At 39.7% G+C, this 15,733-nt stretch overlaps 1 protein-coding gene across 1 annotated transcript in view; it reads left to right on the forward strand.

Annotated features, from left to right (window-relative positions):
• Positions 1–15,733, forward strand: part of SYN3 (synapsin III) — a 218,293-nt gene that overhangs the window by 27,645 nt on the left and 174,915 nt on the right. The window contains exon 3 of the mRNA XM_060776945.2: positions 11,289–11,346. Coding sequence (XP_060632928.2) covers positions 11,289–11,346 — 58 coding nt within the window. The remainder of the gene's footprint in view (positions 1–11,288; positions 11,347–15,733) is intronic.

Raw genomic sequence — 15,733 nt, forward strand, 5'->3', positions numbered from 1 at the left:
TCGTCTTTCCCCCTAAAAACTAGCTCACTTTTTTAAAAAAATGATCTAACTGATGCTACACTAAATTCCTTATTTGTATCCTTTTGGGCAAGGCAGTTTTGGATCCATTTTAGTTTTCTGAGAACACCTATGTAGGATTCCACTCCAAAAAGAAAGGGGCAGAGTATGAGAAGAGCAATGAAGACTGTAGAAGTGTGTTCACAGCATAAGAAAACAGTGTGGCAGAACTTTGTGTTACTGAACACCAGCCAAATTCAGGCACATGACCTCATCAAGGAGGAAAGCGTCCCACCTCTGGGAACTTCCTTGCCCAGATCACTATCCATCCTCATTCTGAAGGGAATTTCTCGAACAGAATTCATTTGTTAACTGCTTGAAGAAACAAGCTCTGTTCCATGTTTTTTATAATCACTTATTTTTGAAATAGATTCCAACATTGACACACAACTTATGAACTGAAAATAAAAGGAGGCTTTTTTGCTTTCATCCAGTCAAAATGGATTGCCTTAAATGGATCCATTTCATTCAGAGAAGTACTGGGTTGAAGTAAAGTGACCAAAGGAGCTGAATTGAAAATTCTCTAGTCATACTGGGAGTTGACAGGCATTAGTCCAAGATGAACAAAATGTCATATAGATAAACAATATTCCTTTTTATAAAAAGATTTAAAATATTGTTGTTGTCATTGTTGTTGTTGTGTATACTCTCAAGTCTTTCCAACTTCCCTACGGAGTGCTGGAGTAATTATAAAGAAGTCTATGTTCCCAGCAACCGTGCTTGTGAAGATAGTGGGATAGAGGCTCTACAGCAGGGGTCCTCAAACTAAGGCCCGGGGGCTGGATGCGGCCCTCCGAGGTCATTTACCCGGCCCTTGCTCAGGGTCAACCTCAGTCTGAAATGACTTGAAAGCACAGAACAACAATTCTATCTCGTCAGCCAGAAGTCATCCCACACTTCTCATTGAAATACTAATAAGATTATATTTGTTAAAATTGTTCTTCATTTTAATTATTGTATTGTTTTAAAGTGTCTTTTGCGCTACGAATAAGATATGTGCAGTGTGCATAGGAATTAATTTATGTTCTTTTTCAAATTATAATCCGGCCCTCCAACAGTTTGAGGGACTGCGACCTGGCCCTCTGTTTAAAAAGTTTGAGGACCCCTGCTCTACAGGCTGATAAACTCTTTCAAATAGCCTGGGCCTGAACCTTAAATAAAATCAGGAAGAACAGGAACAAAACCCTTGACTTTCTGGGTTTTTTTTTAATCCATCTGGGTAGGTCCTCATCATTATTTTTCAAACTAAAACCATAGAATCATAGAATCATAGAATCAAAGAGTTGGAAGAGACCTCATGGGCCATCCAGTCCAACCCCCTGCCAAGAAGCAGGAATATTGCATTCAAATCACCCCTGACAGATGGCCATCCAGCCTCTGCTTAAAAGCTTCCAAAGAAGGAGCCTCCACCACACTCCAGGGCAGAGAGTTCCACTGCTGAACGGCTCTCACAGTCAGGAAGTTCTTCCTCATGTTCAGATGGAATCTCCTCTCTTGTAGTTTGAAGCCATTGTTCCGCGTCCTAGTCTCTAAGGAAGCAGAAAACAAGCTTGCTCCCTCCTCCCTGTGGCTTCCTCTCACATATTTGTACATGGCTATCATATCTCCTCTCAGCCTTCTCTTCTTCAGGCTAAACATGCCCAGTTCCCTAAGCCGCTCCTCATAGGGCTTGTTCTCCAGACCCTTGATCATTAAGAGCGGCCAGGTATTCCTGGACGACTTCTTTCCCAATTTGGTGTCTTGTTTAAAATGTCAAACTATGCCACTGCTTCCAGGTGACCTTTTTAACATTTCCCGCATTATTATTAGTTTTATGTTATCATCTTTTTAAGCCAAAATCTCTTTTATTTGTGTAATTCACAATAGTTCTTGTTACACATGCTATTGAGGCTATTCAACCAATATGAAGGTTTGTTATTTTGAACATTTCCGAAACAAGGGTGGGAAATGTACAACACTTCATACATTTATTTCCATTAGTCTTTACAATATGGAGGAATGATGGGATTGGATGGTTTTGAGTTTTCCAGGCTGAATGGCCATGTTCCAGAAGCATTCTCTCCTGACGTTATACCTACAGCTATGGCAGGCATCCTCAGAGGTTGTGAGATCTGTTGGAAACTAGGAATGATAGGATTGCTCTCCAACAAAATGTGGTGAGGCAAACAATTCCCATTCTAAATCTAAAAAGATTCAGCATGTGTAAAAATGTCTATTTGATTCTTCTACCTTCATTTTTTATGGTTCTAAATACATACAGTCCCAAACACTTCCTGTTTGTTTGCACAAAATCTTCACCCGCTGACCCTCACCCCACGAAAAGAACAATACAGAAGAGCTCTTGCATTGAATATAAATTTTGTGCCAGCCTTTTCCCTTTATTTCTCATGTCCCACTCACTGCCCAGGTTTAAGTATCAAAAGGAAGAAGTAAATTAGAAGCAGAGAGAACAATTGCTTTGACAGCATTTGGGCATGGATTGGGCAATAATATGAGGACTGAAGTTTATCCTTGTCTTAATGTGGTGATTGGTGAACCAAAGTTTGATTAATTCAAGGTTTGGCTATGAAAAATAGAACACCCTGGTTATTCAGAATTAAGGGTTGCCTTTGTTAATTTAAATGGCACTCAAATAAAATAGCAGAAGTATTCATTTATTTACTCCATTTTACCCCACTCTATCTTCACCTGAGTCAAGGGGACTCAGAGTGGCTTCCAGTTTGACAGTAATTAAATGCCATGTTAACAAGTATTAGAACTTGCTAATAGCAATAGCACTATCTTAAGATCATTTTGGTTGTAGCAGCAGTGCATCACTACTGCCTTTGAAATCTGCAGAAAATCAAATTTAAATGCAAAGTTGCAAGCTCTTCTTTGGACAAAATATCGGAGTTGAGGCAAAGCCTCCTCCTGGAACTCTGTGCCCAGCCAGTCCAATGAATCAGCATGTCTGTGTGTTATTTCATGGGACTGGGAAACACATACAATAGAAATGTTGTCTATGAAACCAGAGTGGAACTTTCCAGACCCTGCCAGAATCCGCTGGCAGCAGTGTGTACATAAGCTAAACCCTAGCTGTTGTTTAGATTAGCAAACAGTGTTATTTGGTCTCATCTGGGTGTGAATTCATTTCTCCCATTGGTTGAAACTTCAAACTCCTTTATGATGAGAAACCCACATCATATTCCTGCACTGTTTAGCTGGGTAAAGTTCCTATGGGGTTAACAGCTGCACAGCCAGATGTCCACATTTGGATCGTTATAAACAGCAAAAAGGTTACAAACAATACATGGGTTACAGGCAAATTATATTGTGCAGAATTGCAGAAGCAAGCTATTTTAACACTGAGAGACTCAGGAAGGATATGATAATAGAAACCCACTAAAGTTAGTGACACACATGTTTAAGGAAAATAAATCCTGAGTTACATTCCATTAGTCATTATCTTGCAAGAGGAAAGATTACATCCTTTTTAGTATGGGTCAATGCACATCAATGCAGATCCTCCATATACATTAAACACTAGCAAATGACATTCCAAAGAGGCCAACTATCCCAAGGTTGTCTTAAATGACAAAGAAAAGTGAGCATTTTTGTGGACCTGAGTCTACTTAACACATCTGTTATCAGATGTGTTGAGTGGAAAAAAATCAGAAGGGAAACTTTTGTATTCAGGCTAGTTTTTACGTGTATATAATGAGTTGGTTTAAAACAAAACAACCTTTAAGGCCCATGTGTCAAATGCCTTCAGTGAACTGTCTGCACACATGACAATATAAATAAAAACAATCTGGCTTTCACAAGTGAACTGTATGCAGGATTGTAGCATATAAGAGCTGCAAACAGAGGTTTTGAGCATGAATGAAAACCCTGGATGTAATCAAATAGCAGCATAAAATTCAGATGAGGCTAGCAATGCAGTGTAAGAGATAATAACATGTTTCACTGAACTGTGTAGTGTTTCACTGTTGCTGCCACTTTATATTTATATTTTTATAGTGTATGTGTACAGCAACTCAGTATCCAGTCATCCTGGCAAAAAAAGGTGACCAAAAATGTGAAGGATTAGCATTGATGCAAAAATAGACATAAGGGGTCTGGAAAATATTCCCTCCTAGGTTATAAATACAGTCATACGAGTCAAATTTGGTAGCCTTAATTACTTTAGCAGAGTCTCCTTAAATGTACTATGTTTAACCCTATACAGGCTTGCTTAGAATAGCAAAATGGTAAGCATACGATTCAAATTTTGCCAGATGAAAATAGGTACAATTATTTTATGCTAAGAAAGGAAGTGGTTCCACATTATGAACTACTTTCTTCCTTAGCATATGGAAAAGCAAAATAGTCTGTGTTCCTTCCCTAAGATTCTAAAACATTCTATGAAAAATATCATGTTTCAATCTTCCTAAAAATATGAGATCACATTAAGGTAAAGGAAAAGGTTTCCCCTTGACATTAAGTCTAGTTGAGTCTTACTCTGGGAGATGGTAATCATGTCAATTTCTAAGCCAAAAATCCAGTGTTGTCTGTAGACACCTCCTAGGTCATGTGGCCAGCATGACTGCATGGAACTCCATTACCTTCCCATTGAAGTGGTAGCTATTGATCTACTCACATTTGCATGTTTTCGAACTGCTAGGTTGGCAGAAGCTGGGGCTTAAAACGGGAGCTCAGCCTGTACTGCGGATTCGAACCGCCAACCTTCCGGTCAGCAAATTCTGCAACAGAGCAGCTTAGCCTGCTGTGCCACCATGGCCCCTTTACACAATGATAATATTGTCACCTCAAAAAGATAAGAATATTATATTGGGCAAAACTTTACAAAGAGATTCCATCTGAACACGAGGAAGAACTTCCTGACTGTGAGAGCCGTTCAGCAGTGGAACTCACTGCCCCAGAGTGTGGTGGAGGCTCCTTCTTTAGAAGCTTTTAAACAGAGGCTGATTTGAATGAAATATTCCTGCTTCTTGGCAGGGGGTTGGACTGGATGGCCCATGAGGTCTCTTCCAACTCTTTGATTCTATGATTCTAATCTATGATTCTATGATCAGTAAAAGGCTGTAATTCTGGCGGAAATACAGAAATAAGCTAGTGTGGTATATTAGTTGCGGTGTAAAATGATTGACAGGCTGGACTTATGCTTGAGAGATTTGGGCTCTAGTTTCCACTGAGTAATTAATGTAGATCCATCACCATTCACTCTTTCCAGGTTTGAGACAATAAAATAAAACAGGGAGAGGAGAGCCATTATACAGTCTTATTTTATTTATAGGGAGAAAGCCAGGATTAAAATGCATCTAATAAATTCTTATACACTATTGGACAAGTAAACAGTGTTTCCAACTGAAGATGCCAACAATACAGTCCTGTTTTTGACAGGTTAAAAATAGAAGGATCTGAAACCTTTCAGGCTTTGACTTAAAGAAAAGAAAAGGGGATGCATGGATAGTGGTATGTGGAACCAGAAAGTTCTTAACTCTCATTCACGCATGAAATAGATGTGGAAACAATCCTCTGAGGCTAGGATAGCCATGTCCCAAAAGGCAGTAGGAAATTGACCTTCCACACCATAGATGTAAGGGAAGCTTGCCCAGATCTGCTTATAGATGTTTTAAGTGGTTGCAGTTGTAGGGGGCACAACCCCAGGAAATGAGTTGTTTTAGCTGTATTTTTATGCAAACCCTGCCCACCCTTTGCAACTAAAGTGGATTTATAGATCTAACCACCTGCTAAAGTCATGGCTATCAGCTATAATGAGAAAACAGGTACAGTTGTAGAGGAAATAAAGCAAGTTCGCTGGGTCCCATGAGTGAACCCAAATTGACCTGATTTATTGTTCTCATGTGGTTTTCAGGTTAACTTGTTCCCAAAGTTCAGATAGATGGTTTCTACTGAAAACAAAGCTGCAATAAGCATTTCCACGATGCATGACAAACTGATATCCCTCTTCTTCATGCTGGTATATATATCACACCATTCAGATTTGTAAACAGGGAACAGCACATTTGATTAATGTGCTGTTCCCTGTTAGTCATTTGATTAATATGTAAAACAAAATGGTTGGCACATGGCATATGTACAATCATAGAGAGCTTCTGTGAGGGTGGCAACTAATGCTTTAGAAGTAATGTGTTTGTAGAGAAGGTTCAGGGTGTGTGCGCGCAAGACTCAGGAGAGCTGACCTTGGAGAACTGCAGAGGAAAACAATCAATTGTCGTACTAAGTTTATTTACTGATAGGCTTCCTCTTTGGGAACTGATATTATCTTTGGCTGTCCCCTATGAAACAGGATGTTTCCCCCTCCATACAAATAATTCACTAAGTCAAGGATGGATGATATCCATTCTGAGTCCAGCATTTCTATCTTGGCAGACCAAGCAAGTCTCCTTGCATAAATGTTCCAGTTAACACAGTCCTTTCCAAGGTCTTTCCCTTCTTGGATTGTTTCCAACATATATCCACATGGGATCATTTAATGAGATAAAATGAGAGATTGGACTAAGTGCTGTGCTGTGTGGCCTTGTTCCCATAGATTATTTAATCAAGACATAAATAGAAAGAGACAGATAAGGCACATATCAGTGTCAAAGGAAATATGAACTAATGGAGTATTCCCTGAAACACTGGATTGTTAGCCAAGGAATGGCAGCCCTCTGGATTGGTTAGATCAGTGGTCCCCAACCTTTTTTTGACCAGGGACCACTTTGATCAGGGACCACTTGACCAGGGAATACTTTGAACAGGAACCACTCTCCAACATTAGTACCAAAAGAGTTAAGAATCAGTTTCTGGTCAACTTTACATTCAGTTTGGAGTGCTGATTCAGAAAACAACATTGGATAGACCACATCAGCTCTAGTTTCTGATACAGGACATATGCCATAGTCAGTGACAGGGAAGGAGTGGCAGGTGGTGTGAAAGGAGCAGAAATAAAATAAAAAATAAAATAAATAAAGAGGAAGGAGACTTATGGACCAGATTTTCGTCCTCACAACCCACTGGTGGTCTGCAGCCCACAGGTTAAGAACCACTGGGTTAGATGTATAGACTGATGTTCGTTTTCCTGTAAACCGAGGAATATATCCTCCTGGTAGTCTTTGCTTTTTTGTCTTTGCTTTTCCTCTGGATAGTGGCCTTTCAGTCTCAAACCCCAATCTAACATATGAGGTGCACTTAAAATGAATAGTCAGAATGGAAAGACATGTATAGAGGTGATTTGGACTCCAGTATTTATTGAGGTTTATATCATATATTTGCAAGTTGACTTTCATATTGTTTTTTATTCTGCTGTTTCAGCATTAGTTTTCTCCCCTTCTGCTTTGTAGTGATGTTTGCTGAATTGGATAAGATTTCATTATGCATTTCTGGTTTTTAAAATTGCTTGTAGAATGCCTCAGGGATTTATCTGCTACGTGATTCATTATTGGAAACAAAAGGCAGCCATGTAAACAGATAATAGTTTGTGTTTGCAACCTTTTTCATATTGCACTGAGCCTTAAATTAAAACTTGGAAAATTATTTACCTTTATAGTCTAAAGATTCACCCCCATTTAGTTGTGGAAGTGTGTTTTTTTAAATTTAAAAATCTGCTTTCTCTTTTCTCAAAAGTAACTGAAGGAAATCTTTTATCATTACTTTTTAAAATATGTGAATATTATAAACTGCTTCTCTACGATGCAAAACACTGAGAGTGTAGAGTAGACTGATATAATCCTGTTCAATGCAGTTAATCCACATTCTGAAACTGAATTATTTGGCAGTGTAGATCCATCCGAAGTTACTTTTCTCTGTACTCAGAGCATACAACTAGGATATATGTCTCATATAAGAGTATCTGAAGGATTGCAATTACAGTACAAAAAGAGTCAAGCTATTTCCATCCGGCCGCAATAGTAATACAGTATAGCTTACTATAGTTAGGTTTTATTTACGTACATACATCTATTAACAGAACACATTTTAAACCTTCTAGAGATCATTTGTAGACTTCTTCCAAAATGTATCAAATTTATCTTTCATTTGCTTCCACTTTTCTTATGATTTCCATTTTAGTGGCCAAACTAATAGATATGTGTGGGGATTTTTTAAATAAAAAAAACTATTTTCAGAATAGTTATTTTCTCTCCCCGTTTCTATTCATGCAATACTCAAAAAGAGATTCTGAAGGCAATTGTCCTTTATCTTTTTCATGGTATGTAGATATGGTAACGGCACTCCATGAAGTCATGCTGGCCACATGACCCTGGAGGTGTCTATGGACAATTCCGGCTCTTCGGCTTATAAATGGAGATGAGCACCAACTCCCAGAGTCGGACATGACTGGACTTATGTGAGGGGAAAACCTTTACCTTTACCTAAACATGGCTCTATTAGGATCAGCTAGAATAAATCCTACTCTTTTACAGCTTATGCTTTACTGCATTACAGTATTTTCTAGAGACATGATGCTTTAGCCTAACACCAAATGTCTGTGTTGCTCCAGCCATCCTTCACCAGTCTCCCACCTGTGTTAGTCTTCCAGCTAAACAGAGAGTGTGGAGTGTGGTGGATGCTTCTTCTTTGGAGGCTTTTAAACAGAGGCTGGTTGGTTGCCTGTCAGGATGCTTTGAATGCAATTTTCCTGCTTCTTGGCAGGAGGTTGGACCGGATGGCCCATGAGTTGTCTTCCAACTCTATGATTCTGTGATTCTATGAATGATGTGAAGGGCTACAGAGGTGTACAAAGTCTTTGTAAAAAGAAGATGCAGTATCAAAGGCCTTGCTAACTGAGGTGCATCACTACTGAAAATAATTAATTAGAGGATATTAATTATGTGTAATTAGTTGTTTATAACTTTTGTCTAATTGTGTTGATCACACAGCAAAATAGCATCTATGGAAGAAGTGGGTACAGGAAGTGACAATGCAACGAAAGATGGAGAGAGATATGAAGGCACATATGTCATTGGATTACAAATTCTTTTTTTTCTTTCTTTACCTGTAGGACAGTTGTGCCGCTGCAGCTACTCTAAGGAAGAAATTCACTAGCTGACATTCTCAATAACTTTCTTATTGAAAGGGGGTATGCACCTGTTGAATTTCTGCCTGCCACATGGCTGTGGAAGGTTGCTGCAGTTTACAAAGCATGTAAGCATGATTCAGAGGTTTCTGAATCTACAAAACCCTCATATCACAAGCTTCCACTTGCTGCAGCTGGAATTTTGGCTGCAAACCAGGCTCTTAGGAAGCAGCACTAAGAACATCAAAGTGGGCCTAAATTCTTTGTCAGGCCTGCTTCCTTATTGTGTGGCTTTCCTCAGTCATTAGAGATGAAAGCTCAGACAGGAGGAAGCAAAGATAATGATAGTGACACGCAGGGTAGCCAAGAACAAACAGGAGGGGACCGTGACGTCCTCAGCAAGTGGCATTTCTGAGTGTTAACAGTCCATTTAGTTACATCTCAGTAGTGCTTTTACGGACCAAAACTGGCTCCTAACCTTATGTTTAGGTTTTAAAGGGAGAAAAGGATGATAACCTCAAAGAAAGAGGGGGGGGGGGGGAGAGAGAACACATAATTTGTATGCAAGTAACATTATAATAATGGAAAAAATATAATTGGTTACAGTCAATGAAAGCATAGCTAGCTTTTAAACAGGGGAGCCTAAAGCGTTCGTGCTACTTTGTCACAGAGATAATCATTTTGAGGCCTCTGCAAAGAATTGCATTAAAGTTTGAACATACATTATTTCAAGTTCTGAAATCGAAAGTCCTCCATAATTATTTATTTACAACATTTCTCATCCTGGAGGGGACTCAAGGTCTCTTGAGATTTTGTCCACCTGCGTAGCTGAGATAGTGATACCTTTGCTTTCTGGTGATTCAGTGTACATAAACTTTCTTTCATGCACAGTTAAAGCTTGTGCTCCAGTTTCGCCCATACCTTGGGAAGTCGGACTTGGCCACAGTAGTCCACACTCTAGTTACATCCTGTATAGACTACTGCAACACTCTTTATGTGGGGTTGCCTTTGAAGACTGTCCAGAAGCTTCAAATGGTCCAACAGACAGCAGCCAGATTGCTAACAGGACAGCGCTCTGTTGCGTCAGCTACAGTGGCTACCTGTCTGCTACTGGGCACAATTCAAAGTGCTGGCTTTAGCCTATAAAGCCCTAAATGGTTCTAGGCCAACTTACTTGTCTGAATGCATCTCCCCTTATGAACCCTCCAGGTCTTAAGATCATCTGAGGAGGACCTGCTCTCGGTCCCACCTTCATCACAAGTATTCTTGGCGGGGACGAGAGACAGGGCCTTCTCAGACAGAGAGACAGGGCCTATACTCAAGTGAGGATCCTGGCGGGAAGGCATGGGGCTTTGCAGGGCTTTTACCAGCTGTGTGCCTCCTCCTCTTTCGGCACAACAACCCAGCTGGGTCTCTGTGATGAGAGGGGAGGAGGGAAAGGTGCTCATCAGGCATGCACCTCCCGCCAGGCCGGGCCTCTCCTCTCGGCACAGCTATCCAGCTGAGTTTCTGTGCCGAGAGGAGAGGCTGCACACCTTGCTCTCTTCGTCTCTCGGCACAAAGACCCAGCTGGGTCACTGTGCTGAGAGGGAATAAAAGGGAAGCATGCAACTTCTCCTCTCCTCTTGCTACAGCAACCCAGCTGTATTACTGTGCTGATAGGAGACGACAGGCAGGGACAGAGGCACAGAGACCCAGCTAGGTTGCTGTGACAAAAGGGCAGGAGGTCTGCAGCTGATAGAAACTGGGTTGCTGTGTTGAGAGGAGACGCTGCATGCCTTCCTCTTTTTCCCTCTCAGCATAGTGACCCAAAAAAGAGAGGAAGACGTGCGGCCTCTCCTCTCGGCACAGCAACCCAGCAGGGTTACTGGGCTGAGAGGAAAGGATAAGCTGCATGCCTCAATTAATGTAATTTTATGGTATCTATTTTTATTTACCAGTACCTGCTGTATTTGCCACCCTAGGCTTATATCTGAGTCTTCCCAGTTTGTGGTAAAATTAGGTGCCTTGGCTTATATTTGGGTCGGTTTACACTCAGGTATATATGGTATCTTGTGTCTGAATTGGTGGCAAAGCTGTTGAAGAAGATGTTTTTTAACCAGCTCAAATTCTACAATGAAAAGGAAAGATAGCAGTTCAGAATAACCAAATAATCATCAATTGTATAAGCATCCGTTGTTACCAATCACAATTTACTCTTTTTTAAAAATCTCTCTCCTTTTTCCCATAGGGCTAAATATTTTCAAGGAAAGAAGGTGAATGGGGAATTTGAGATTCGCGTGGAACAGGTCAGTGGGCAATAAAAATTTCTGTCAAAAAAGGATTCAGTCATTCAATACAGATCTGACTTTGCAGGTGTCAGCTATGAGGGAACCTGAATTAGGTTCTTACATCAGATTTAATTTGGTTTTCTGTTATGGCAGTTTGTTCTTAAAGACCTGGAGTGTTTTTCCAGGTGGCTGCAGAGCTGAGTCATGCAACACACTTTAATATTTTGCTTGCTCTAAGTAAAAACATGGCCTTTCTGAGAAAAAAAGTTGTTGCTTTTAAGAAAAAAAAACTTTTTAAAGCAGGATTGTAGAATGTTTTAGATGTCCAAACCATTACCACTCCTGTGAAACAACCCCAGCAACATTGGTTCCCATTTGTTTTCTTGCCAAGTGTTTTGTGGTGCAGAGGTTTTTGACACAAGGACACTTGCCCCCAGTTTTAAAACCTACATTTCTTATACATTTTTATAAGATGTCACTTCCCCTTTAACATATTTAAGTTTTTCTTCAATATTCCTACAATCCGGTTTGTGAGCAGAGCAAGACAAATAATCTTTTTTCCCCCAGAAACATATTGATTTTGGAATAGAAAGCTTTATAAACTGGTTACGCTTTTCCATAAACTGCTACAAAAGCTCTCTCATCTTCCTCCATAAAAAGCTTCAGATCTGTTGGTTTTGGTTCTTCACTGAATTTCCAAACTTCACACTTGGTATGAAAATAGGTCAGGCCTTTCTTCGGGTTATTTGCTCTGAAAATAACTTATTTTCTCCAGACCTTGTTTTAATGTCCAAAACTCCACAGATACTATCATAACTTACCTTCAGTCCATAGACCCTCATTCATTTACAAATCCTTATAAATCAAGAGATAATTTTGAGCTCTGTGGTTTAGCTGGACTTCATAATCTGTTTATCACATCTCCTATCATCAATGTATATAAAAGATAGATAGTAGAGTACAATGGTATTAATATAAAGAAAATGCATACTAAAATACAATGATATTCCAGTAAGTCAGTCGTTCTGAACATTTGGCTCTTTCAATGTTTTAACTTCAGTTTCCCAAATCTCTGAGCATTAGTCTCTGAACATTCACTATTGGCTGTGTTTTCTGGGAGCTGAAGTCCAAAACATCAGAATTATCTGTTGTTAAGAATCACTGTCCATTAAGACATACTTGTATATCCTTGAAGGGTGTTGGAAATGCATGAGCCTAGTGTCTCACACTGCAGAAATTAATTGTTTTCTATACAGCTAGTGGCTATTATGGTTAAATGGGGTTAGACTACTGACCTTCAGGATTTTCTTTGAACTCTACAGTTCTATGGTTTTGTGATTTAACAGTTAGTCACTGCACACATAGAGATGAGGGATATTATTTCAATAGTTGGATGAAAATAAATAAAATAATAATTGGAACAGCCTGGTACCTTGGCTTTCCTGCTGTCTGACTCACAGCAAATAACAATGTGAAGACATTTTAGCTGCTGTTTATTCATTGCAATTCTTGGCTGCTTTTTTAAAAGGAAGAGCCAAACAGTCATTTCTGAACAAAGCTGGAGGTGTTCTTTGGAAAAGCAGAGGCGTAATTGCTTATATAAACCCACTTATTTCTTGTTTCTCATTGACATCTTTTGTGAAACTGTTTTTTCAGGACATATGGGGTGATAGTATGAGACAAGCCTGGTCAAAAGAAGTGAGTGTACACATTGTGATTTACTGATCACTTTGTCATTACCACTTCTATCTATCTATCTGCTTGACACTGTTAACCTGGAGAAGAGAAAGTGAAGAGAGCAAACGTGTTTTCTGCTGCTCTAGGACATAGAAGAATGGGTCCAAACCACAGGAAAAGAGTTTCCACCTGAATATTAGGATGAACTTCCTGGCAGAAATACTGGGCCCTGGGGAGGTACACCTGGAAACTACAAGGCGTAGAGCTTTTTCGATCTATGTTCCAATTCTGTGGAAATCATTGCCTCCATATGTCCAGACAGGGCCTTTATTGCAAGAACTCCCACAATAAAGGAGGGGCTGTCCAGACAATGTTCTGCACAATCCCAAATTAATTCGCTACAAACCAGGAAAACCCTGGTTTGTAGCCAATTTATTTGATAGTTCATTTATTCTGCGTTTTCTAGGAAGGCGCAGGATAAATGCACTATTTCTGGTGTCTGGACTACAGTCCAGACACCATTCCCACAATTTGCTGGGCTAAATAAACCCAGTAAAGTGAGGTAATATCCACCCACTCCTCACAAGCCTCTGGATCCTTTACAAAACTAAGAAAAACTTATGTAGCCTCCATTAGAAGCCCTGGTGGGCTCTTCCAATGTGTAAAAATGATGCACCAGGAGAGTAGGGGGTGGAGGAGGGAGGAAAATGCGCCTCATTTCTACGTGCCAGGAAAGCCTGTCGGGGCTTCTAATTAAGGCTACATAAGTTTTTCTTAGTTTTCAAAGGGGTCAGGGACTTGCAGGGGGGTATGGGTAGGGCCTTCACATGTACTCTCAGGCTAGTCCCAAGAGCACATGTGGACAACCCACCCTAGAAAGCACGTACTTTCTGGGGTGGGTATGGACAGCCCCCCAAAAACATCCATTTTTTTAACACAGATGCTTTTGGGATAAAGGGCTGTCTGGGACCACCATTGGCGTGCTAAGGAATCTCCTTCTCTGGTGTTTCTGTAAAAAGGCTGGATGTCCATCCTTTAGGGATGCTTTTGCTTGTGTATTTTGCATGTCAGGGGTTTCAACCGATTGGCCCTTGTCTCTTCCAACTCAATAGTTCTCTGACATATTTGAAAAACTGAAGCGGTGAAAAACAGCGAAAAACTGGAAACATGAAATGGAAACAGAATAGAAGCCCAGTTTGTCCCTTCCTCATCTTTCTGTGCAGACACCATTATCTGCCACAGAACTGCATTGTCTTCTGTGTTTTAAGCATGCTGGCAGATAGATGTCAGTCATTGGTGGGGTAGACTATAGGAATCATCAAGTTGCCAGTGGGAAAGAGGAAGTGTAGTTCATAGTACTGTAAAGAAACAATCAACTCAGAAATAAAGTAGAACAATTATCAGTTTGTCACCAATTCTCTCCACCTCCACAAATTAAAAATATCTTCAGATTGATTGTGGAGACTGAATAGGCATGATTATCAGTAATATCCAATAAGAAACCAACAGAAACAGGGTTTTTTTGGTTCTGACTGATACTTGAAAAAAAACTAAAGAACCATTTTGAAGCTTTTTCATTGTGGTATTTGTGCATCACACAAATTGGCCTCAAGCCTTTTAGGGAAATCATTGATATTAGTATCTTCGGAGTGAATTCTGGCCTTTCCTTCCTAGGAAAACATGGTTCTGCACAGTTGTTTTATATCTGTCATTGAAGCAACTTTGTGTAGAGAGTTTTCGACACACAAAATTGCTTAGTAAGTTATTTCTTCCTCTTTTCCACTCTTTTTTAATTGTTAATATTTTCTAATTTTTTTTAAAAAAAAACAGAATTTGTTAAGATAGATTCATCTGATTTTACTACTTTTCTGTGGATTTAAGCCCAAGTGTCTTTCCATCTTATATAGTCTTAATGGCACTGTTTACAAAATACATTTCATGTGGATGCAAAATTTCCCTGCAACATCACCACTCTTAAGATCCTAGAACAAACCATCCTGAGCTTGAAATAATTAGAAATCACTGTGATGTCTTGTGGTTTAGGTAGAACGATTTTTTCCTTTGAATGACTTATTATTTCAACCATCCATACTTGTCAAACACTATTGGTTGTACTAAAGAGTAAAAACAGATATAACTTTCAGTAGAGCAGTGTTGTTTTCTGTTTCTTCTTGACTTGCCCCATCACTCTAAGGAAACACACTAATCACACACTTGTATGATGCACAGAGATCACCATGAAGGAGAGCAGGTGATTTGCCTATAACTGTGGTTCTTTGAGTGGGCGTGTATGCTGGCACAAGAACCCTACCTACTCGCCGGTTTTACAGGTCCACATTGGACTATGAAACTAAAGGAGGGGTATCTTTGAAGTACAGGTGCATGCGTGTCAAGAAGGAGAAGGTAGGGTTCTCATTAAAGTTACTCAATGTGAGAATTTCATAGCTATCCACTAAAAAGAAGCACAATTACAGATTAGAAATCAATTTCTACTTTAGGTCATAAAATGCATGTTCTTAACATGGAAAAGAGAAAAGAAACAAAACAAGAAAAAATGTCAAATATCTTTCACAGTCTTCTATCCTGTGTTAGTACAGACTCTGTGTTAGAGTCACACTTGTTTTTTTTAGATAAAGCACAGAATAAATACTTAAATAATCCAATGGCTTGTAGATTCTGACGTGTTCAACTCTACTAACCAGTACAGTTATTCTCCATTTTCAGACCT

Source organism: Anolis sagrei, chromosome 5, assembly GCF_037176765.1.
Source record: "Anolis sagrei isolate rAnoSag1 chromosome 5, rAnoSag1.mat, whole genome shotgun sequence".
Taxonomy (NCBI): domain Eukaryota; kingdom Metazoa; phylum Chordata; class Lepidosauria; order Squamata; family Dactyloidae; genus Anolis; species Anolis sagrei.